At 30.2% G+C, this 26,125-nt stretch overlaps 1 protein-coding gene across 5 annotated transcripts in view; it reads right to left on the bottom strand.

The window, feature by feature from the left end:
* Window positions 1-25,508, bottom strand: part of LOC142330231 (uncharacterized) — a 38,175-nt gene extending 12,667 nt beyond the window's left edge. Inside the window, exons 1-5 of one of the 5 annotated variants that reach the window (XR_012757737.1) lie at window positions 25,380-25,508; window positions 22,231-22,356; window positions 15,106-15,214; window positions 9,688-9,867; window positions 1,446-2,021 (exon numbers count right to left, since the gene is read on the bottom strand). Coding sequence is in view for 1 of the 5 variants with exons in the window: in XM_075375387.1 (XP_075231502.1) it covers window positions 14,954-15,214; window positions 22,231-22,305 (336 nt within the window). In the remaining 4 variants the exon portion in view is untranslated. Of the gene's footprint in view, window positions 1-947; window positions 2,022-9,687; window positions 9,868-12,577; window positions 15,215-22,230; window positions 22,357-25,379 lie in introns of those variants that run through there. The other 4 variants (XR_012757736.1, XR_012757738.1, XR_012757739.1 and 1 more) reach the window with 4 other exon arrangements.
* Between the last annotated feature and the right edge of the window lie 617 nt (window positions 25,509-26,125).

Below are 26,125 nucleotides of genomic sequence, written 5' to 3'. Positions count from 1 at the left end.
CAAGTAAAACAAGTGAATAGCATAACTTTTAAAGAAAATAAAATCTTTTTTTAAAATAACTGTATATACCTTTTACGGATTGGATACAATCATCCCAAGCCACGTGCATTGAAGCAAATGTTTTTTTTCTACCAATAAAAAATAATACATGTGTACATGTTGTGGTTTTTTATCACAAAATTTATGATAATTATATTTTGTGCTGTATGAGTACAGTCATTATCGTTATGATGATTTCAGTCATGTAATTCATTCTTTAATTATATGATATTCAAGCCAATAAAGAATCCCAATAAAAATTGGACATTGGACTAAACACAGTCAGAGCATTAATTATAAAGGTAGCACCCATAAAAAAAAATACCTGTATCTAATCTATTCTGAAGTTTGCCTTGTATTGTCAAAAAAAAGTAAACTGAAGGCTATCATCATAATAAAAGTAATTATACATGACATATTTATTATAAATAAAATAATTCTGATTTTTCTTCATAGCCATACAGTTTTTAAAATATTTGATTTAATGAATAATTTAAATTTAATTTTAAAATAGCAAACTCTCATCTTTAGTAGACATAGCTCATTTTTTTAAAAGTTATTATACTATTGATTAAATAAAATTAGTTAATATCACATATGAGACAGAATTCTTCACAGCAATTATGAATGTAATTAATTAAAGAATCGGCCAATTAATAACATTTAAAAAATTTTTTTTTTTTGAAAATTCAAATAATTCATCACTGTGTTAATAAAATTTAATATTAAATGAAATATAAACCACCAAAACACAGTAAATATATAAGTTAAACTGGCCATATTAATTACAAGAATAAATTTTCACAGGATCCCGCATCTTAAGTTGTTATTAAATCATATAATTATATTAAAACGTATTCATTATGATTTGTTAATTTGTCAAAATTATTATGGATGAATATGTAAATTCTGCTGTCCAGTATCAGAATATAAATATGAATTCATTATTTGTCTGTAGTAAATTTCAAAATTTTCAAAAAACAATTTGACAGATTAGTAAATCATATATATGTTTTAATATAATTATAGAATTTAGTAACAACTGAAGATGCAGGATCCAGCGAAAATTGATTCTTAGAATTAATATGGCAAGTTTTAACTTGTCTATTTTTGTGTTTGGTGGTTTATCGTTCATTTAATTTTATATATGTATGTATAATTTAAATTCTATTAAATAAACTACTTGGTACAAAATATGTCTTATCTCAATATGTCTTATGTCAATTATTCTGTACTTGGTGGTTTATTTAATAGAATTTAAATATAATTTAACGGTACAAAGAAATAATATGAATCTTAAAATGATTAATTTCAGTAAAATAAAATATATATATATATATATATAAATGGGGAAAAAATACATTTAAAATATTAATATTATGTAGACTTCCTCTGAACTTACTTACCCAGTTAATGAAAAACTTATAGAAACATGTCTTCTATACATCACAGCTTATACTCATACTCATGACCAGTGGTGGCTCCCATATAGGCACTGTGAAACTGCAGCATTTGATATTGTCCACTTGATATTATTGATAAAACTTATTATAATGATTTCTTTTTTCGTTAATTCTTTCTTTATACTTGTACAATATATAATCCTTAAGCTTAATGTCAGCAGCCATCCACCAGTTTATGAAAAAGATACAAATATCTTTGTATGGAACTGTGCACTTCACAGTTCAGGCATGGTGTTTAGCATAGGAAGCTGCAAGGGAGAGAGAGCACTGTCACCACCGCAGTGTCGACCCTGGCATGTTGGTGGAAAGTAGTTTTTTTACTCTGTATGTGTATGGAACGTTCCTTGTTCATTCCCTTTTCTAGTTTAGTCGGTGGAAGGAATATGAAAGTGGTTTAGTTATTTTTTCAATAGTGGTCAGAAGATGGCGAAAGCAAGGGCTCTTTACCAAATCTGTCAAAAAACACGCTGCAAGGGCGAAAGAGAAGGTAATTAGTAAAAACTAATTATGTATTTGTTTCTGTGAACATAGAAATTTAAATTAAGCACCATTAGCAAATAGTATTTTGAAGCAGACATTTTATTAAGTTATTACGAGGGTAAATCAAATATAAACAGAATTTTATTTATTTAAAAAATTTATTTATTGAAAAATAAAAGGCAAATGTAACTTATTTTTCTAAATGACTATGTAGAATATATAGAATACATTTTTCCCAGCGAAAAGAAAGGTTCATCGTAGAATGAAGCTGGTTGCGTCATGAGCCAATTGCGCATGAATCCCTTCACGCCCTCGTCATCTTCAAATCACTGTCCTCCTAGAGCTTCTTTAAGCGACTCAGACAAATGAATTTCACAGGGCGATAGGTCCGAGCTGTAGGGAGGATGATCAAGTTGAGCCCAGTGCATTTCTTCTAGTTTTGAGACCGTCAGAGCTGCAGTATGGGGCCTGGCGTTGTCGTGGAGGATGACCTCTCGAATCAGTTGGTCTCGTCTTTTGCGGTCCTCACCTCATTCAACAGCTTGCTGTAGTAAGCAGCATTGATTATGCGTCCTCATGCAAAAAATCAATGAGCAAAATGCCTCACCGGTCAAAAAAACGATTGAAAGAACCTTGCCAGCTGACAGTCGAGTCTTGGCTTGCCTCCCCTTTCCATCACTACTCCATACTGGCTTGTTTCAACTGGGGAATGTAGTGGTGCACCCACATTTTGTCCAGATGGCAATCCCACTCAAAAATGCATCACCTTTTTTGCAAACCTTGCTGTAAACCTCTGACAGACCTCCAAACATCTCAACTTCTGATCTGCAGTCAAAAGGTGAGGGACCGATTTAGTACGCACTTTACAGAACTGTAGGTCGTTTGTGACGATCGCTTGATAGACACTTTTTTTTTTCATTTCATAATATATTTAAATACTGATTTAAATCAATATATTTAAATAAAAAAAAAGTTTAAAAAAAGAAATGAAGTCGGATTCAAACCGATGAGCCTTCTGAAATTTTTCACGATTGCAATAATTCCTTTACTTCATACAAGCAAGTAAGAACTACACTTAAGTTATAAAAATAAATCTGAAAAGCGTGCGCGCAACACACAAAAGCTATTTATAAAAAAAAATTACTTAGAAGCTTAAAATCAGATGTTCGTTTCCATTATTTAACAATAATCATAAGTACAATAGATGCTGAGAATAGAAATCAGCTATATTAATTAACTATATTACTGTTTATATTAAATAAACAGTACTTATCAAACATAAAACAAATGTTTCTAGAGTATGAGTAAAAGATGCAAATTCTTAAGTCATTTTCGACAATCCCAACCAAAATGTAAACGTGGCTTAAAAACTTATGTGTCACTGAAATTTCCAACTAAGATTGTCCACTATGATTGCACGGTCCTTGCAAATTTTTATGATAAAAATTTATTTCAAGAAAAGAAGATATTACATAAAACTGATTGATCACAGCCACCTTTCAAAATAAACTGAATAAGATAATTCTTAAACAAATATATTATTTATAAAACAAAGCATAAAATATCATGAAATATTAATAAGGAATTCAAGAACTGCATAAATAAGCGATTATCAAGATTACTAAACTGTATAAATAAAGAGTAAAATTGTACAATGGTAGTCAACCAGAAGACTACCTAGTAACATTTATTGGAGCCTGAAATAAGGTCATTCACTGCCAGATAAGACAAACATGCCTTCATGTTTTACTGTTAATTCTCATTATTTTCTTTAAAGTTCCATGAAAAGTAGTACAAACCTTCAAGTGTTCTATAATGCAAATAAAATTGTCAGCATTTATGAAAGAAATTGTTTTTGTTTGTTCCACTACTGCAAAATCTTAAATTATATGCTATCATACAATGAATGAGTATGTTTTCAACAGTCATATTTTAAAACAAAACAATATCAAAATGAAATTTAGTCTTATATTTACTTCTGTAGTGTTATCACCATTATTTAAATAATTCAACTCTCATTTGTTACTGTACACATTCTGTTATCTTTTAGGTGATAGAAGCAGTATCAAAAAGTAGACGGCTGTTTTCTATCATTTGTTGATTTTTTATTGGTCCTTACAAACAGCTCCTTTTGTTGAAAAAGCTCCAGAAAAAGTTTCAAACATGAAAGGCCTCTTGATATTTTGAAATCAATGAAGATACCAAGTAATCCCATAGAAACACAAGCTGGGTGCCACAACTTCGTCGAAAATAACCAGTGTGTTTTGTTCATTTTGAGCTTTCAAATAAAGAGAATTTCTTGAATAACAGCAATGTGCATTTATGCCGTTTTAAAGAGATATAGGACCTTTACAATTCTGAAAGATTGCAATCCATGTACTGACTTTCTCTTAATGCAATGGTTGCCTGTGAATTGTGGTAAGTTTTCTGATTAAATACCCAAGAATGTAAACATAGCTTTAATTGTGAAATGATTTAATTCAGTTCTTCAATACTATTTTTGTTGAACAAGATTTTTAACTATTCAAAATATTACTTAATACCTTTTAAGAAAATAATTTTTTTTCTTATAGCTAAACAAGCCTTTCTTATGTCTTCCATCCCATTTATTAACTTCCTCGTTGATTGGACTAATAAACAACTTATTTAAATTTTACTGAAAGATTAAGATTTAACTTATTGAAATCATTGGGTGACCATCATCTTATGATAACCATCCTTTAAAATTTATTTAAATCTTGCACATTATCCCAACATTGTATAGGAAAATCTAGAAAACACTACCAGTATAATTCTTTGATAAAATTTGTATATAAACATTAATATTTTTTCATTCATACAAGAATTTAATATTATTAAACCCTTGCTTTCCTTATCCACACAATTGCACCCTATGAAGCAAATTGTCATTATTTTGGCCCTAAAATATGTAGTCATTTCCCCATCAACATTTGAAAATCCTATTCACTGAAGAAGCCTGTACTATCCATTCATTCAGATCAGAGCATAATTATATTACCGTCCCGTTACTTGCTAGCTGTTTATGTATATAATTAGTCATGAATAGAGGTCAGATTATGATGAATTTAGTTCTTATCTGAACTGCTTTGGACAAAAGGTAAGGTTATTACTATCGTCTTTAATTATTAAAAAGTTAATAAAGTAAACATTCTAACCTAACACCTCTTCAGGCTGATGAGAAGCTTTTTAAGCTATTAAAAGATTTGATCCACCTAAGTTTTAATTATTTAGTGGTAGTTTTAACATGAACTTTTGTAGACACAGAATATTTATATCATATCGATTTAATTTTTTTTTAACCGTAACCTTACATTTTCTTATTTGTATGTCTTACTACCATTAAAAATTATTTCTATTATATATAATTGAAATAATGCATTTATGAAGACAGATAATAATAGCGACTGCTTCAATGATTCTGGAAACAAAAATAGGCTATTAACAATAATTACGATTCACTTTGATAGTAATCCGAATACCACTGAAGTCTGATGTATTTCACATATGACAAAATGGGTTGCAGGTTATTGGCTATGAATTAAAAGGTATTCAAGAAATACAATCATTCACTTCAACAGATGATTCGATTGGTGATCTCAATTATTTGCCTTGCAGTAGCTTTAATCTACTGCCAGGCTCTGATATCTCTTTTATTGAAAATTAAAAGTGTTTACCATGTGAAAGCCATGAAGAGCTTGTGGTGTCTCATGTAACACTAGTTAATGAAAAGATTGAAAACATTAAGAAATTAGTATATATTCATATTCCAATTCTGATATGAGTCATCATGTAGGTCATGAACCTAAAGAAAAATGTAGGACAATATGAAAGAGAAAAAGAAATGCTACTTTTTGGATTAAAATGTCAGAAAAGGTAATGTTCTTCGACGGGAAAGCTAGTAGCAAGTCGTGTTACGGGCCCTGGCTGTAAACAGGATTGCAGAATGAAACGTTCTCGTTGATAAGTGAGGATGACAGGAAAAATATTTGATAAATTTTGGTCTAAAGACAAGTTTTTGGGATATGAAAAGACAGTACATTGTATCAAAAATTTATTCATCAGAACCAGTATCCAGAAGAGGAATGCGAAATTGTAGTTGAGAGGATCAAAGGAAAATGACAAATGTATACAAGGCGTTTCATAATGTTCTTTGAGTTTCAAAAATTCATTAACAAAAAACTATTTCACTCATAAGAATAAAAACAAGTACTGTACGAAAGAGTAGTTCAAATAGTTTATTCCACATACACTAGGCAGTTAGTAAACCATTTGCTCGCTAGGTGTCGACAGTAGAGAAAATGGGTGCCACGGGAAGCGAGAAGTTGTTTTGTGTGTTAGAATTTCACTTGTCAAAGTCAGTAATTTCTGTGCAATGTGCGTTTCGGTTGAAATTTCATAAGGAGCCACCAAGTGACAATTCAATTCGTGCATGGTATAAACAATTCAGTGAAACCGGTTGCTTGTGCAAGTGAAAATCAACTGGCCATCCATCAACCTCAGAAGTCAATGTCGAACGTGTGCATGCAAGTTTCATTTGCAGCCCGTCAAAATCGACTACGGCTGCAAGCAGAGAATTAGGAATTCCAAAAACAACAGTGTGGAGAGTTCTCCGTAAATTTTTATTACGCAAACTGTACAGTCTTCAATTAATCCAGCGTCTTTCTGATGGAGAGAAAACACATAGGCTCGATTTTTGTTTCCAGTTACAGGAAAAGATGTAGTTAGATGAAGGTTTTGTAAAGAAGATAATTTTCAGCGATGAAGCTACTTTCCATATTAACGGCAAAGTAAACGGTCATAACATGGGAGTTTAGAAAACTGAAAACCCACACGCTTATGTGGAACCCATTCGGGATTCTCCCAAAGTAAATGTTTTTTGTGCGACCTCTCGTGAGGCAGTGTATGGGCCGTTCTTTTTTATGGAAATGACAGTAACCAGCATAATATACTTGGATATGTTACAATTATGGCTTATGCCTCAGCTACTCAACGACTTCATTTTCCAGCAAGATGATTATCCTGCCCGTTTTCATAACGAGGCTCGACAGTACCTTAACACAACATGACCTCGGCGCTGGATAGGACGTGCATCTGAAGAAGACCAACACATTATACTGTGGCCACTAAGATCACCAGACCTCACCCCATGTGATTTCTTTCTTGGGGTTACGTGAAAGATAAAGTGTTTATCCCGCCGATGCCGGACGATATCGCCGAGGTAAAGGATTGCATAATCAATGCAATCAACTCTATCGAAAATGACATGTTAGAACGAGTTTGGCAAGAGCTAGACTTTCATGTTGACATGTGCCGTGTCACCAGAGGAGCACATATCGAACATTTATAATTTTAACAAAAACTGTTTGAGTCCATGCATCACCTCGTACAACTTTAATATAGGTTAGTGAAATACTTTTTTTGTTCTGAATTTTTGTAACTCGTAAGAACATTATGAAACACCCTGTATAAATTCTCATTTTTAAATAAAAAAATACATTTCTGTCAGTCTATGTTTTTAAGTACTCTACGAATAAGTATGCCGGTGGTGAAGATAGTTTTGAAAAAGGTTTCTGAAAGCAGTATGATATCATGTGATAAGAAAGGCAAACATGCACCATCGAATAAAATACCACAAACTATATTATTGAAGCAATAAAAGCTCACAAGACAAATACTCAGCTTACGAGAGCCATTATAGTCAAGATAGAATACAAAAAAAATATCGTGGGTGTAGATTAAATATACATATAGTGGGTTTTTCTTATGCGTGTGATCAAAACGGAAATCAAGTAATGAGGTGGCAAAAGAATGGCTTTCCCTTAAAGTTTTTAACAAAGAGTATAATTCATCAATTAAAGAGACCACTGGAAGAAAGAGCTTCTTTGTTACAAAAGAAAAACACTCATTTGGACGAGGCTGATAAATGCTATCAACTGAGAGCTAAAGACAGGAATTGATGGAAAAAGGCCAGGAAGCCAACTTTTAATGGTGGATTTACAGAAACTCTTGCCTATCCCATTCCTTTATGACAAACAATCAATTTATCTCAGAAAGCTATGGATATTAAATTTCACAATGATGATCCAAAAACAACAGATTCATTTTGCACGATTATGATGGAACCACTAGAGGGTGTAGAGGAAATGAAATATCATCATGCTTCTTAGAATGAGCAGGGAAATATTTGCAAGATGATATAAATGAACTTAATATCTGGTCTGATACGTAATTATTCTAGCCAAAATAAAAAACACGATATGATTATAATATACATGTAATTAATAGAAAAATTTACAAGTTATCAACTACAAATAATTGTTGCCTAGGCACACTCGTGCAAAAGTGAATACAATCACAGCATAATCAAAAAGAAAAAAACAATTAAAACTGAGGAAATAACATGCTCTGATTGGGGAAAATTTTTAAAGAAAGTGGAAAGAACATTCACATTGAAAGAATGGCTGTAGCTGATTTTAAAGATTTTAATTCTTTATTACACAAGGATGAAAATTGTAATTTAATAAAAAAAATATAAAATACTGTATTTAAATAAAAAGTATTATACATTTTATGTTTAATAATTTAACTGAACAAGACGCTTGAATTACAGACATGATGTGGATTCAGGTAGCTAAGAGTAAACATGGTGTATATTTCTACAAGACTTCATTTGAGAAATATTTTCAAAAGGCTGACCTGAGAAGAAATAAAAGGAAAAAATTTAATTTTTCCCAGATTTTTTGCCAATTGTGAGAGATAAAAAGTAAACAAAAGTATGAAGATTTATGTACTGATCTAAAATGGATAGATGAAGAATATCTATATTTCAGAAGTATACCAACATCTGAGAATATTAATTACGATTATTCAGATTGTGAATGGACATAATATTATTACTAAACACAGTATTATTATTTTGTTGTGGATATTGTTAAAATTAACGAGTTTACAATAAATCATATAGAAAATATTTTTCTTTTTTTTGATGTTACAACTTATTTTTTATTAGTGTAGGCTAAATTTTATTATTTCAATAGGACTAGTAGGCTACCTTTTTTAGGAAGATTCTCACAATGAAAATTATACATTATTCAAAAAAAAAATTTTGACGTAATATTTTGTTTTCTTATTATTGCTCTATGCAATTTATTTTATTACCTTGTTCAATTTAAATAATATTTTGTATTTATTTTACTAATTTTATCTATTAAAAAAAATATTTTCACACAGACTTACTTTCTAAAGAAAACCTGCATTATCATAATTTAAAATAATCATAACTTTCAATTACTCCATTAATTTTTTTTTTGAATCTTTAAAAAGATTAAATTTTATAACCAGCTCGTGAAAGTTTATATTGAAATAGAAATACCTAAAAAATAAAACACTTTTTGATGCTTTGATTTTACTTCCAAGTCCAAAAACAAATTGAAGTTAATTGAGCCAAACTATTTTAAGTCCATTATTAGTAAAAATATAATATTGTGATACAAATAATTAATTACTAGAAAAACAAAAATATACATTTTTGTACATAAAATTGAAAAAAAATGTGGTAGTTTCATAAAGAGATTTAGTGGAATAAAAGTATTTTCCATTTGAAAATAGTTTCTTGCTTGTAGGGTGATATTTGCTTTTTGGACTTAAAATATTTCAGTTTCACCATTGAGTTTTTCTATCTTACCTTTATTATTAAGTATCCAGTTCCTAATGCCTGCGACTTATACTTTCCTGGCTGATGCGCTCCTATTGTCAGTTCTAAGTTTCATTTATCTTTAGTGTAAGGTACTTTTGGTTGAAAACCAAATGTGAGGAAATCATTGACAGATGATGATTTTACTTGGTGAAAATTCATAATAAAAAACTGGAAAATGAAAAGAAATATATTTTTAATTTTTTCCAGTTTTATTTAGACATAACAGTATTTAGATACACAGTACCTTCTTCAGATGTTATAAAATACTAAAGCTAAAATGTTAGATATAAAGATCAAGGTAAATGCAATAAATCAGTAGTGATTTATTGAGATATATATAAGATTATATATCAAATTAAGTGCAACAGTAAGGCATGAACATACCCGTATGTATTAGTTACATAAATTTATCAGTTAATTTCAGAGAATAATCAGGATTTAAATTTAGATTCAAATTTTATCTCTCCATTAAAAGTTCAACGAAATTTACCTTAATTGTCTTATCCCACATTGACTTGGAAAATCCATCAGGTTGTTGGATTCTCCTAGCCACGTCAAAAATTAATTTTGTATTTTCCTCTCTCCCAAAATACATGAAACTATTTTTTTTTTTACTAAATTGGTTCAAATCCTCTGAAAGAGAATAATAGTAATAATAATATTAATAATAATACAGATTATAAACTGCTAATATTTCACTATTTTATTAATTTGTGTCATTGCTGAACATTAATCACTTTCCAGCAATTGCAATTCCATTATTATTCTATTAAATATGAAAACGTTTACCAAGAATCGAGAAGAAAGACTGTTTCTTTTGTCACATCTTTTTAACGAGTAATAATAGAACACTGAAAAAATTAATAGATTTTTTACTGAAAGAAAAACACAATAAATTAGATTGAAGCAATTAAATAAGATGTCCAAGAGGTAGGAATTGTAGAAAGATCTTAAAAACAGGATCTCTTTAGATAATTAATTTTCAATCATGATTAAGAAATAGAAAAAGAAGATGGCTGCAGAAAAGGACTGAGGAAAAGGGAAAGAAACTGAATCGACATAAAAAAAAATGCTGGAACAAATTATCTTTAACACTGTCCATAAATGTCTAAATAAGAAAGTAAAAACAATTTATTTAATGCGCTAACAAATTCAAAACCAACCTAAGATTTTAAGCCCCCAAAGATGCATATAGACACTCATTAGCACCACTCACACCATGTAGGTTGGACAAAATGAACAAGTTTAATTTAGTTTTAATCAACACTACTAGCTCGAGATAAATAATAAACTTGCATTCAGTCACACTAAAGTACAACTGATTTGTTTTTATGAAAAGGAATGATGTATGTTTAAAATAAAGAAGCATTCTGTTTTCTGTGATCACAAATTATATATTATAAACATATTTCTAAAGCATATTTCTTAGGAAATTATTTTCTAAGAAATTAGTACAGATGAAATATAAGAAAAAATAATTTTAATTAAAGTCATATAAACTTGTGATAGTAAAATTTTAGCAAATTATAAAAAACTATTCAAACTGCAAAAAACACAGAGAAAAGCCGCATTGTCTGGAACCAGTAACTTAACTAGAAAACACAAATCCCCGAATAAACAAGAAATAAAGAATACATCAGATATCTAAAAAATAATAAAGCATTTGGATGAGGACCCAACAACTTTGCAATTTTTAAAATTATCATATGATTTATTAGAAAAATGATTTGAAAACATTTTGAAGAGAGAAAAAATCCCACAAGAATGCTCTAATTCATCCTCTTCACAAAATTTCTCTTCTTTCAGTAACCTATAAAATCTTACAAAAGTTGTGAGAATAGAAGGGCACATCAATAAACAATTTGGAGAATACATCAGGGTGGTTTAGAAATGGAAGATCTTGTGCGGAACAAATAGTATGTGTAAAATTAATAAGCTGCATTAATTATAACCTTCTTACCCTAACAAATAATTTCCATTGCCTTTTCTAAAGATTAATTTATTTTCAATTATCAGAAAAAGAATTTAAATTACCAATAAATAATTTAAGCATCGTAAAATATACGTTAATGAGACCGTTGAGTCAGATCCCTTTTAATTGTGTTCTAGATAGACATCAAAGAATGGAGGAAAAACAATGAAACTAAATGTGGTAGAAAAAAAATTGGGTTACAAAAAGGACAACCTAGGAAGAAATTGTTTTGCCTTTATGGAAGATCAGGCAATAATTGCAGACAATTTTGAAGTAAGAAAAATTCAAATAGAAACATTAAAATAATTGCAGGAAAAAAGGATTATATATTTCCTAAAAAAATACAAATGTTTGACGAATATTAAAAATAAATCAAAATCTCTAGAAATTAATTATCACAGATTTAAATGAATTAATTCATCAGTCAAAAAAAATCTTAAATAAAAATCCTTTAAAATATATAACAAAAAATTTGTTAAAGAAATGTATAAGAATACTAACAGTGCCAACAGAGGATTTTTTATTTTAAAGATTCTTAATTTTTTTGGGAGGTTTTAAACTTGTTGGGTAAAAAAAAAATTAACATTTTTTACATTTTCCGACAGTATATATACTTTTAAAAACATGTCTAAATTTCCACAAATAAATTCATAATATTTTAGAGGTTATAACAACGAAAACTAGTAGAGATGCAAATAGAATTTCTGAGCAAGGTGGAGAGACCTGCCATCTCAAGTCTCTGCCCTCTTACTGTTTAGATTTGCGGCTCCCATCCAACAGAAGTTGAGAGAGTAATAAGACTATTTAAATGAATAGAGACATACATTTCAAAATGTTAGTTTTTGTTTATTTTCAAAGTTATGGAGTATTTTTAATTATGCTTGTTGCTGCAAAAGAAAAAAAACATTATTTTTTAAAAATAGCTTTTATTTAACTAATAAACAAAAGGAAACAAATTAGAAAAACCCTCTAAAAAGTAAAAAAATAAGAAATCAAATTGAGAATTTTAAACAAAAAAATATACTATATTAAGAAATATAAAAATGAACTGAAAAGTAAAAAATGAATTATATAAATATCTAATAAATAACCAATAAATAAATGTAATAATTATTAAATTTTTAAATTAAAAGTAATGAAAATATTTCGTTAAATAAAAGCGTGGTGCAGTTTTTATAACAACATTTTCAAATAAGTATTTATAGACATTTGCTGTATTTTAAAATATATTTTTTGTTTAATGAGGTTGTTTGGTATATGTATATACTTTATTTATCTGCAATAAAATTACTCGAGTGTTAATTCTTTGACGGTTCAAATTTGCACAGAGATGACCATTAAGGATTAATAAGATTAAAAATAAAAATTAAATTTAGAAATCTTGCACAAAGTTATTACATTTTGACAGTAATCTGAAAAATTATTAATTGTTATCGTTATTATAATTGTAATCGTAATTATGAATTCGTTAAATAAAAATTCATAATTAATTAAAATGAAATGTTTAAACGTGAATCAAATTTCATTGATTTTCATACGATAGATCAAAAGATATAGCAGTTGCAAGATTTGATTACAACTAAAGCAAGTTAAATAAAAGCTTATAAAAAGAGGAAAATAATTCACAACCAGCAGATAACAATAGACATTTTTAAAGAAATTGATACATGAAAGTAGCACTAATATTTTTACATGTATGTTTGGTAGTAAATTAAAAGCTAGTAAAGATTTTGAGGTCAATATTGATAACAGGCACAGCTTGTTTGGTTTTAATATTTGAAAACATTACTAAAATGTATGACACACGATGTGAAGTTAAACTTAATATAAAATCAGAATGAGGCTTTTAGATTCATTCAAGATCAGCGTTATTTGAGAAAAAAAAATGTTCAAGAAAAACACATATAACTTGTGATTTACACAAGTCTCACTTGAGAACTTTATACAACTTTTTACACCAAATTTTCTGACTGCCATGGTTCTGGGGTTAAAATGTACATACTCATCATATATTATAAACTACAGTAATATACAAATCTGCATTTGAGGCAAACAAGATAGAAATTCCCCGCCTTAAGTTGTAAAAATGAGAAAAATGTAACATTGCATTATAAACATAAGAAAAATTTTGTCATATTAGTTTTAAATTATACACATATGAAAGAATGCTATTACTTTTTTCCTTAATCAATTTCTTAAAAGGTCATAATTCTCTAATAAGGATATTGTTAAGATGTCTTTCCAAAATATAAATCTGATTAAATGATTTTTGATAAATGCTACAAATATTAATTTTTTTCTTTATGTGGAAATTAATATGTTTTAAAATCACAACTGTAATTAAAAGACTTTTGCCAAAATTTACATACATAATTTTTCCTTTTGGGAGGCAAATTAATACGCAACTTTTAATTAGAAAAATGATTAAACATCTTCTGACAGAAGTTATAAATTAATTTTTCTCTTCTGTATGAATACTAAGATGTCTCACTAAAGAATATTTAGTATTAAATGACTTTTGACAGAAGTTACAAACATAATTTTTCTCCTTAGTGTGAATATTTAAATGTGTTTAAATATATTTAATATATATTTAAATTTATGTTACAAACATAATTTTTCTCCTTAGTGTGAATATTTAAATGTGTTTAAATATATTTAATATATGTTCAAATTTAATATCACATATTTAAATGTGATATTAAATTTGAACTATGATTAAAACACTTCTGACAAAAGTTACAAATATAATTTTTCTCCTTAGTGTGAATATTTAAATGTGTTTTTAAAGCAGAATTATCATAAAAAGACTTCTGACAAAAGTTACAAATATATTTTTTTCTTTTGTATGATTATTAATATGTTTATTTAAACGGCGTTTGTCATTAAATGACTTTTGACAAAAGTTACAAATATAATTTTTCTCTTTTGTATGAATATTAAGATGTCTCACTAAAGAAGATCTACTATGAAGTGATTTTTGACAGAAGTTACAAACATAATCCTTAATATGAATATTTAAATGTGATTTTAAAGTAGAACTATCATAACAAGACTTCGGACAAAAGATAAAAATATAATTTTTCTCTTTTGTATGAATATTAAGATGTCTCACTAAATGAGATTTACTATTAAATGACTTTTGACAGATGTTACAAATATAATTTTCCTCTGTTGTATTAATATTAAGATGTCTCTTTAAAACATTTTCAAAATGAAATGACTTTTGACAAAAGTTACTATTATTTTTTTTCTGTTTAGTATGAATGTTAATGTGTCTCTTTAAATAACAGTTACATCTGAATCTTGCAATATTACATCTTTCATTGCAATATTCACAAACCAATTTCCTTCCTTTCTGCTCGAGCAACTTGTTTTCACTATTATATTCTCAATTAAATTTTTTATCGTTACATCACCATAAGCATAATTACATTCACTGGAGTTTTCACTTATAATTCCATCATTTAACGAATTATTTATGCTCTTACAAGTAATAAAATTCTTGGTTCTTCCCTTGATAGTTCCTTTATCCATAGCAACCTGCAAATTAAGTTATTTTTTGTTATAATTATGAATTAATAAAAAATTATTTCAATTACAATAACATTAATAAGTGTTATCATGTATAAAAAATTGAATAATTTTAACATATATTCATAATCAACATGGTATTGAATATTAATTAATCATCGAGTTAACTTTAGTATAATAAGGAATTTTAGTATGTTTATAATCTTGAGTGAAACTTTATTATCAAATGCATGTTTTAGGAAAACCAACAAAACTAACTATTTATAGCAGGTATATATTTATTACTTCTACATTCATATTGATCAGATCTACAAACCCACACATTTTATATACACGATGTCTGGGGTAAAGGTATCTAAAACTAATGGCCTATATTTAGGAAACCAGTCCTTGAAATCTCTTACAACATAAGCTCAAACGACACGATATATCCCTAAGATTTGTTCAGTATACTCTCAGATTCAGCAGAATACACAAGTGCAGGCAAGCCGACTCCAATGCAACTGTCAAGATACATGCTTTGGTGCATGTTTTGCAACTTCAGTGCATGCTTTGGTTAGTAATTTCAATTAGTTATGCATGTTCAACAGCTTGTACAGCTTTTAATTAAATATCAATTCTCCTACATCCAAGACATCATATTCCCAACATATGACTTCAAGAGATACTGGAAGCTTGGTTTCACAAACTGGAAATCAAAAGGTTTTTTTAGCTACAAAAGATTGTGAATCAAGTAAGCGATGCACTCACTGCCAGTCTAGGTAAGTCTATTAGGTGGTCTAGTTATGGACTGCAAATTCCTCTTTCTACTGTTCATGACATTGGTAATAAGCACTCCATTTGCAAGCGTACAAGTTACAAATACATCACATTAAACCAAACATTCACTGCCAATATCAGTTTGTAGCAGAGGTAATCATCATATTGAAAACAATCCTAATTATAATGATATTTTATTTAGAGATGAGGCAACTTTTCATACATTTGTGATAGTTAAAGACACAATTATCAAATCTGGTATAGTGAAAACACCATGCAGGAATAAAAAATGAATGAGACGTACCAAAAGTCAGTATCTGTTATGATGAGAAAAGATGGCATCATTGGGCAGTTTTTTCATGAAGTCCACTGTTACAGGGCACACGTACCATTATATGCTTACGAACTTTGCTGTTCTTCAGATTCCTGCAGGATTCAGTTTCCAACAAAATGTGTTCCACACCACTTTTATCGACATGTACCTAAATAACACTTCCCCGGATGTTAAATCAGACAAGGAGGTCCTAGTACATTGCCACCTACATCTCTTAGATATCACTCCTCTGGATTGTTGTGCTTGAGGGTTTATTAAAAGTTATAACAAACTTTGAGATTTGAACGTATTAAAAAAAAAAATTTTAAAGGTGTTGCTCTAACAATGCCGCAGTTGCTCCTAAACACATGGCAAGAGTTACATTATCGTCTAAGCGTCTGATGAGCTAAAATAGGTGCATACATTAAAGCTGACTAACCTACATTAAAATTTTGAGTTTAATAATAAAAAAAAAAGTTGTAAAATTATTACCTGGTTTTCTTAATACAAGTTGTACTTTAGGATACTTTTAGTCTGGACACCCTGTAGATTATAGTATATGTATTGTATAAATAAGTAAATAAATATATACATAACTAAGAAAACATTATTTATAATATATAATTACAATAATATAATCTTGTATTATAAGTATATAAGATTATAAAATAAAAGCATCTCTTACAAATTAGCACTTTTGTGGTACACACCTCACACATTTCTACACACCTCGAATCCTTTACAGGAACGATAAAATCCTTCATAATAAAGCGATGTAAATTATACATTTTGCCTTTAGATTCTTGCCGATTTAAATCTGAAACCGTACTATGTAATAACATATGAGAACTAACCGTAACACCTTAATTAATGCAGATTGACTTCTCAAAAACATTGTTGATATCAGATACACCCGATCTACACTTTTTTGTCAGATGAGGGACATGGTTTCATTTATCAAGACTAGTGAATGAATTTCCTGCTGTTTCTGGTGAACATATATGGAAGGAAACAATTTTTGTAACTGTATTGTCAGTACAAAAGTCTTCTGTACAATTTTCAAGAATTCTTTACTCGATTAAGATTGTGGATAAAAACTGTTGTTGTTTAATGTGCAACACATTGTTTCTTTGTCTTGATGGAAGAAGCCAATGTGTTGCACATTAAACTCATTAGTACACATTCATACAGCTTTTACAGTCAGCAGAGGACAATAGCCTCTGTTCCCAGATCTGAAGGATTAGAGTTTATAAATATTGTTTAGTTTTACCTAATATAAATACAGAATTAAAATTTATTTTACTTTCATTTCATTAATAACATTTTATTTCACAACTATGTTTCATCTGTATCACGTCCATCCTGACCCTGTAGGAATAGACTCCCGCCATGTGATGATTCTGGTCGCAATGTCACCCTCTCCATATTATCCCTACAAAAAACCTATCAATAAGTCTTAAACAAGACTGACCAATTAAGCTTACAATAAAATAAACCACACCTAATAGGAAAGGCTGAGTTCAACACACACCAGCATGAATAAAATAAAACAAAAACATAAAACAGAACGTAGCAAAACATAAATAGAGAACACGAGCAGAACATAAAACATGAACACTAATACCAGTTGAGCTGACAATAAAATAAACTACACCTAATAGGAAAGGTTCAGTTCAACATACACCAGCATGAATAAAATAAAACAAAAACACAAAACAGAATGTAAAAAAATGTAAATAGAGAACAAGAGCAAGAACATAAAACATGAATACTAATACCATAACAAGAACATAACAGAACAACAAATGGAAAACCCAAGGGGGAATCTACTCTACACACCTTCAGCAATCCTTTCTTTTACAAGAGATCCCATATGTTCTTCACTGATGGTCCATTCAGCCTGGTTTTTCCAATTTTCATGGAAGTCCAACGTCGATCTGATAACATCAAGCTAACAAATCACTTCTGTATGCTTCATATCACAGTGAAACATTCATAGAAAACATAAACGTAATTGTCCAGCGCACCACATTGTAGACATAACACGGAATCAACCAGGCCAAAGCAAGCCAATCTGCCCCTAAACATGCCATACCCTGGAAGAAATTGCATCACAAATTTTTTGATCATACCCAAAAGGCGCCCTGCAAACCAGCAACATCAGGAAACAGATCATGCCCATCAACTGTTTCACCCCATCTTGCCTGCCATAAAGGATAGCCCTGTTGCTCTATAGTCCAAACTTTTTCTGAAGTCAACTCTCCTGACTTCTCAGCAACATATCACTGTTGCTCCTCTAACACAAGATTCACTCCAGCAATCACCAAGATTGACTCATGTCATCATATGGTAGCCTCCTGTCAATGTTAACAGCAAAACGTATTGGGTCTCAATCAATAACATATCCCAATAACTTTTTAATTTCATCTTTTTCACCCAGACAGGCGCTGCATATAGCATAATTACCTCATACACACCCTTATACAGCGTACTCATGGTCTTAAAATTAAGAACCCCATCAGGATTGATCACATGTCGAATACCACAGAAACTACAGAAGGTACTACAAGCTTTCTTTGCGACATATTGTAAGTGCTCCTTAAATCAAAAATTCCCATGAAGAAACACCCTGAGGTACTTTTGTACCTGAATATATTTGATTCACTGGCCTGACATCAAAATATGCGCTTGTTGCCAAATGGACTTTTAAGGAGTATCATCGTGGTCTTTTCCAAGCTGAACATCATCTTATGTTGATGACCTCACGGCTCAAGCATCCTGCATGCCCAAGTGGATCTGAATGCAACCTCGCTTTGTGAGGACTGTTTGACCAGCAGCAGCCTGCCACCAGCATAAGCCACCACAACACCTGCTGGACAACCTATGCCTCAGAAGAGAATCAAACTCTACCACCCACAACAGAGGGTCCAACAAACTGCCCTGGAGACAACCCTTAGACAGTGTCTTACTAATTTCATGGCTGTTTCCACAAAGCACCACATCTTGATGAAATGAATGTCATCTGAAATAACTTTGCAGAACTTGCAACTCATTTTCAGTACATCCTTGAGGATTTTCAGTAACATCACAAGGTCAATCTCTCATTCACACGAAGATACAGAACCTTCTCAAAAACTTTACCGTGAGCTGACAGCAACGTCAAGGGCCTGTAAGAGGCACAAACAGTAGCTTCCTTGTCACCGCATTTAAATAATAATTTAACTAATCCTTTCTTCCTCAAACAAACTGGGAAATACCCAGCAAACAAATATCTCCTGAAAACCCATGTGACAGTTCTGACACAAACTCCAACACAGCAAACAAGAAGCTCCACTGTTATACCATCAAAGGAAGGGGCCATAACCTTTCCAAAACTACAAATAACCTGACACACTTCAGCCTCGGTAATTTCCGAAGATAAAGCATCCCCATATACATGAGCGACCTCACGACACACCAGTAAATATACGCAGACTCACCATCTGCATTATCATCAGGCATTAAAACAAAGCTGTTTTTGTAACATTTCACTTTTGACTAATATAATTCCATGCCAAGTTGAGAGAGTGGACAGAAGAATATCCTTTCTACGTTTGTGTCCCAAAACTCTATATACTACTCCTCATGGATCTTTATTACCTTTCTTTTCTTTCTTTTTCCTGTTTAGCCTCCGGTAACTACCGTTTAGATATACATCAGAGGATGAATGAGGATGATATGTATGAGTGTAAATGAAGTGTAGTCTTGTACATTCTCAGTTCGACCAATCCTGAGATGTGTGGTTAATTGAAACCCAACCACCAAAGAACACCGGTATCCACTATCTAGCATTCAAATCCATGTAAAAATAACTGGCTTTACTAGGACTTGAACGCTGGAACTCTCGGCTTCCAAATCAGCTGATTTGGGAAGACGCGTTCACCACTAGACCAACCCGGTGGGTTAGGGTCTTTATTACCCGGTGCTGCACAAAAGAACGCCATGAATCTCTTTTGGTACTACATACCTTGTAAAAGTAATAATTCCTGCGCTCTCTATAATTAGCAACAAGTATGGCCCACCATCCAGGATCACATTCTCATTGAGATGCTTGAGATGCCCTTCGTAAACAACAGACAGACTGTTTCAAATTAGTATATTCCTTATTCGACCACAACACTTGCCTCTATCGACTGGAACTACAGGGTATAGAGCACTAAGCAGTGTCAATAAAGGACGCCGATAATTTTTCTGCTAGGTTATCCAATTCCAAATCTTTGACACTCCAAAACTTAATAGTCTAACCGAGAGAGAATCCACAAATTTCTTCGCCTCTTTCTCTTACAATCCACTCTCACGTCAGACTTACCAATCTTTGAAGAATCAGTAATCACTTTGAAAGTATTTTCATCATCTGCAACTGCCACAAGACCCTTCTGTTCGTCTTATTGGTTGAATCTTCAGGTCCGACTTCTTACTGCGAAGGACTACCTGAAACTCATCCTTCAGGTCTTTACTAGTTTTGCTAGATGTCACTTCATTCATATTGACAAAAACCACTTCTGGCTGTCATCAGGACAGATTAGCTTCACGTCTCCTTTACCACCACCTCTCTTGCTACAACAGGCTTAGCAGCCAACATCTCTTATCCCTCAGCCAGCGCTGCTACAACTGACTTAAAATCCCTCACCTTAGGAAGAATCCTATCCCGCACACTTTTGGAGGCACTCCTTTGAGTTTCCAATAACTGAACAATTAAATCATAATTCTCCTCAAAGGCTCGCACTAAGGTGGCAAAGGTACCTGCCTTTCTAAAGGTTTTCCCTGATTCCAAAACCCTTAACCTCTTCAGCCCAGGTCGATGGCTCATCTTGCGACTTATCCTCCCTAGAAGAGGAGGAAGAGCCACCAAGCTGCAACACCTCACCAGGTTTAACCCACTTGGGCTTACCCTGTTTCTTAATGTCAGCTGTGTCAGACATACCCTCAATCAACAAACCACTATATAGTGAACTAAATGGGTAAACCCTCAAGTACAAGAAATTCGCACCACTTAACTTGGATTGACTACATGAAAATTTAGGTAAGAAAATTTTCACGTAAAATCTCAGATTAAAGTTTAATAGACTTACCAACAGTCATTATCTTTGCCAAACAAAGTGGGTGCACAATAATAAACACACAATACAAAAGAAAACTATCAACACAAAACATAAACAAACAAACCGTTGCCAATGTGACAACAGCTGTTCAAATTAAACAAATGTATGAAATTCAAAATTAACAGACCACAAATTATTAAACATAACAAAAACCAATAACAATAAATACAAACTGAGTAACAGACAGTCCCTGTGCCAGTAGAGTAGTTCAAAGAGAATAAACTCACCCACTCCAACAGATTGCCTAGATAACCTATCTAGGCTACCTATGTAACCAAAAATTTGAAATAAAATAATTTATAATTTCTAATAAAATAATAATAATTTCTGAATATTTTCAGAAACATCACAAATGGTAACCAAATAGGCGGAACCCACACAAACCAGACTTTTTCCGCTGCATTGCATGTTTAACTCTCTGTATCAGGTCCGTTTTAAATTGCTTACCTGATAAAATATTTAAATATTACAACCGGAACAATTAACAACAAATCACACAGAGCTTATTGAAATGTGAACTATATCAACAGATTGTAATACATACATTTAAATTATCACCAAATTTTCAAACAAAAATTTTGCTCCCACACACTGATAATTTATTATTTATACACAGCATAAGCCAGTATTAATTAAATAGAACTAATAAAAATAAAACAATTTTTTTTTTATAACACAACACATAGAAGTAATATAATATACATACATACATACATACACACACACACACACACACACACACACACACACACACACACATATATATATTTATTTATGAAATAAACAAGAGAGAAATCATGTTTAATACTTACATGACCTGGATGAAACCCCATCTCTTCATCTATCTTCATCGTGCGTAAATCATTTATTTGTTCATTGGTTCTCATATTAAGATTAGGTTGTGATGAAACATCATCATTCAATACGATCTCAGATTCCTTTAAAAAAAAAAGATATTAAATATTAGATATTAAAATATTAAATCATTTCTTTTACTCTTATCTGCTACTTAATAATACCATTATATACATCATAAAATTCAATTTAAAATAGATATTTTTGGTAACAAATATTATTAAAGATTTACAATTGCTAAAAATGACACAAAAATCAAGAATTAAAGACAGAAATAGACCAAAAAAAAAAAAAAAAGTTGTTTTAATAATTTTTATATAAATATGCTATCAATGGAATATTACAAAAGTTGGTACTTACGTATTAACGCCACTGCAGCTACAGCTTTATTTAAAATCAAAGTAGTCAATCGGATTTCGGTGGAAAATGGGCCGATATAGAGTTTAACATAGATTCAAAACAATCTCTTTATTAATTTTAATATATTTATTTTATAAATATAATTTAACCAAACTTAACTAATTAACACTGTAATTTTTTGAGTATTTATTTAATAAATTCAGTAATTATTGCAATTATTTATTATTTAAATAACAATAAAATAAATAAATACTCAATTTTAAATAAAGCTGTAGCTGCGGTGGCGTTAATACGTACGTAAGTACCCAAAAGTTATTAGAAATATATACAGTTTTTACTTCCTTAATCTGTAGGTTGCAATTTGTTTAACTACAGAACAAAAAAAGCAACACCACCAAGACCAAATGAAACACAGATGATATTTAATGAAAAGATAAATAGTAGAGGCCCCAATTTTCTAGACCTCAAACTAGCTGGACTTTTTAAATTCAGACTAGGCAATTTAAAAAAAAATAAATACATTATTTTAAGATTTTAACACTATTTCAAATAGATCTTTGCTTCAACGGGAAGTTTTTTATAAATCGTTATTTTACTGGGTTTTTTAACTGACTTTTTTGCAATTCATTTACATTTAGCAAAAACATACATAGATTTAGGCCTATGTCATTATAAAAGCAAATTTCTACAGATTGCACTTTTTCTAACATAATATTGTTTACTTTTAACCATATTAATTTTTTCTTACTTTGTATGTATGTATGTTCAAAATTTATTTTTAATTTTACTGAAAAAATTTTTATTTTTACTTAGTGTTACCCATTAAACATTAGAATATGTCTAGTATAATATGATAAACCTTTTTTTAAATTATACATATTTGGTATTGCAAAGGTCCATTTGGATAGTTGATGAAAACTAGTCGGGTTCCTCTTTCAGTTGCACTAAATCTACTTGCTATAATAAAAAACAAAAAATGATTCTACAAAGTAAATATGTTTATGACATTTTGTATATTTATAAAACAAATTATAAATAAATTGTATCTAATTCACTCACCACACACATTAACAGTGCAGCCACAGTTAAATTATTATTAATATTAGGTGACTTTAATAAACCAGGTTCATGGGAAAACATCAAATACATTTCTTCAGTTAAATGTTATAGTGCAATTTAAATGTTAAAAATGCTGCTATTCACCCTATAAATTGTAATTTTTGACAATCATATATAATATGCTAAACTTTTGCGTTAATTTTCCCGATATAGTTTTTTCTAATCTTACTGATGTCAATGTTAAAATTCTTATGGTGAAATTTTTATCATTACATCTTTTTTTTTTTGTCTTCAGTCATTTGACTGGTTTGATGCAGCTCTCCAAGATTCCCTATCTAGTGCTAGTCGTTTCATTTCAGTATACCCTCTACATCCTACATCCCCAACAATTTGTTTTACATACTCCATCATTACATCATTTACCTTTAAATGATAATGTTACCTAATATTTTGAATTCTAATCTTAAATCTTATAAATACATACCAGATAACAAATACATAAATTTTGTAAGATTCAACATTGACAAAATGAGAGTTTGATTCTAGATAATATTTATTTATTTTTTATGTTCACCAAATAGGCCTGAAGCTTGTGTGCAGAACAAGGACACGGAATTTTGCAAAGTAAAAAAAATACAATGCCTGACCGGGATTTGATATTGATCATGACATACAAATTTTTTCTGAGGAATTACAACTATGTATTAATAAAATTGTTGATAGTCATGTACTAAAAGTACTTATAAAAATAATGTAATTTTTGGAGTGGTTCTCTAGTGAACTTATTATTGCAATTATTAATAACAAAAAGTTCCATAAATTTCATAAACAATGTAAATCTACCTATTATCCAGAATTATTTAAGAACAGTATATGTAATACTAAATCTTACAGAGTTATTATTAAATGATACTGTTAAAGCTGAGCAATCTTTATCTAATGACAACTGAAGATTTTTTAAATTTGCTAATAAAAATGACGATAGATCTTATCCATCTCGTATGCTTTTTGAAAATGAGTATGCTAAAAAGGTTGCTGATATTGTAGAACTTTTTCCTAAAATGTTTGGGAGTCTTTACTAACAATGATTTTCCAAGAATAAAATTACATTTAACTGAAATGATCACCGCAGTAACATTTTTTTTAACTGAGAAATGATGATGAAGACACCATTTGTCCACTTAATAATTCTTTGATGGGCCCAGAATATATTCATCCTCTTTTAGCTCTGCCTTTTTTATACAGTTTTTAACTAAGTTCATCAATCATTCTTTAAATAATCATATTTTCTTTGGTGTTTTGAAAATTTGCTACATATGCCCGTGCCCGCTAAATAAAAACGGTGTCATTCACACATCAATAATTATCACTATCAGGAAATGCAATGTTTTTGTGATCTACTATATAACCTAGAAATGATTAAACAATTGTCTGTGAAAACAAAACTATTGTTACTTATTACGTACTTAAAAGGATAAAACAATAAACGTTTAAAAATACGTTAAAGAATAAATTATTAAAAAAACAAAAACTATAAATAAGTAAACTACACAAAAAGGACGACTTCATAATTTTTTCTTTGAAACTGCATTTTAAAAGAATAGAAAAAATAGAAACCTCAGTTGACAAAAAAGACATATTTTACATTAGTAGTCATTAAATATTAATATTAGGGTAATTAACTTACATCGAATAAACAAGTAACGATTATCAACTATCAACAATTAACTTGCTATAGTTTTAATTCAACTAACATAACTCGCAAACAGATGATTACGGCAAATCAGTCGGACCGACGATGCCAACATGAATTTAGTACTGTAAATCCTGAAATATAAAATGACTTTTTATAGTACAATTTCAAAAAAAAATCCAAAAATTATTACATTATAAAACAGCGTCTTAAATAGCTTAAAATATAAGAAGAAATGAATAAAAAAATGTTTAGCCGACTTACCGGTACTGCTTAAATGTGTGGAAATATACTTGCAGAAGACGTTATCGAAATTATCCACCTTTAAAAGATAACACAAGTTTTATATCAGTTAAAAGTTAAAAAACTCGACTGCCAAAAAAAAATGTCCCGGCAAGAGCAGATCATTACTCGAAAGTGTTATGCAGAATTCCAGAGCCCCTAATATATATATATACATACACACCGTAAATATTTTAATCCTTCTTGGGCAGTCATCTAATATGTATAGATTTATTCAGCTGTACCAAACTAATATTTATATTTACTTAGAATATTAATAAGCGTCAATAAATAAATATATATATAATTTTTTTTTTGTAGCCTACACAACTCCGGTAATGTAAGGATTCCAACATAGTGTCATCCATCTAAATCACTTCAGCCACTGAGCCGCTATGGTGGAACAAATATATACACTCACACACCCTAAATATATTACAATTCATTTTGAGCAGTCG

The sequence above is a fragment of the Lycorma delicatula genome, chromosome 9 (genome assembly GCF_047948215.1).
Source record: "Lycorma delicatula isolate Av1 chromosome 9, ASM4794821v1, whole genome shotgun sequence".
NCBI classification, from domain to species: Eukaryota; Metazoa; Arthropoda; class Insecta; order Hemiptera; family Fulgoridae; genus Lycorma; species Lycorma delicatula.
The sequence above is the reverse complement of the archived record's forward strand: the minus strand, read 5'-3'. Positions and strand labels throughout refer to the sequence as shown.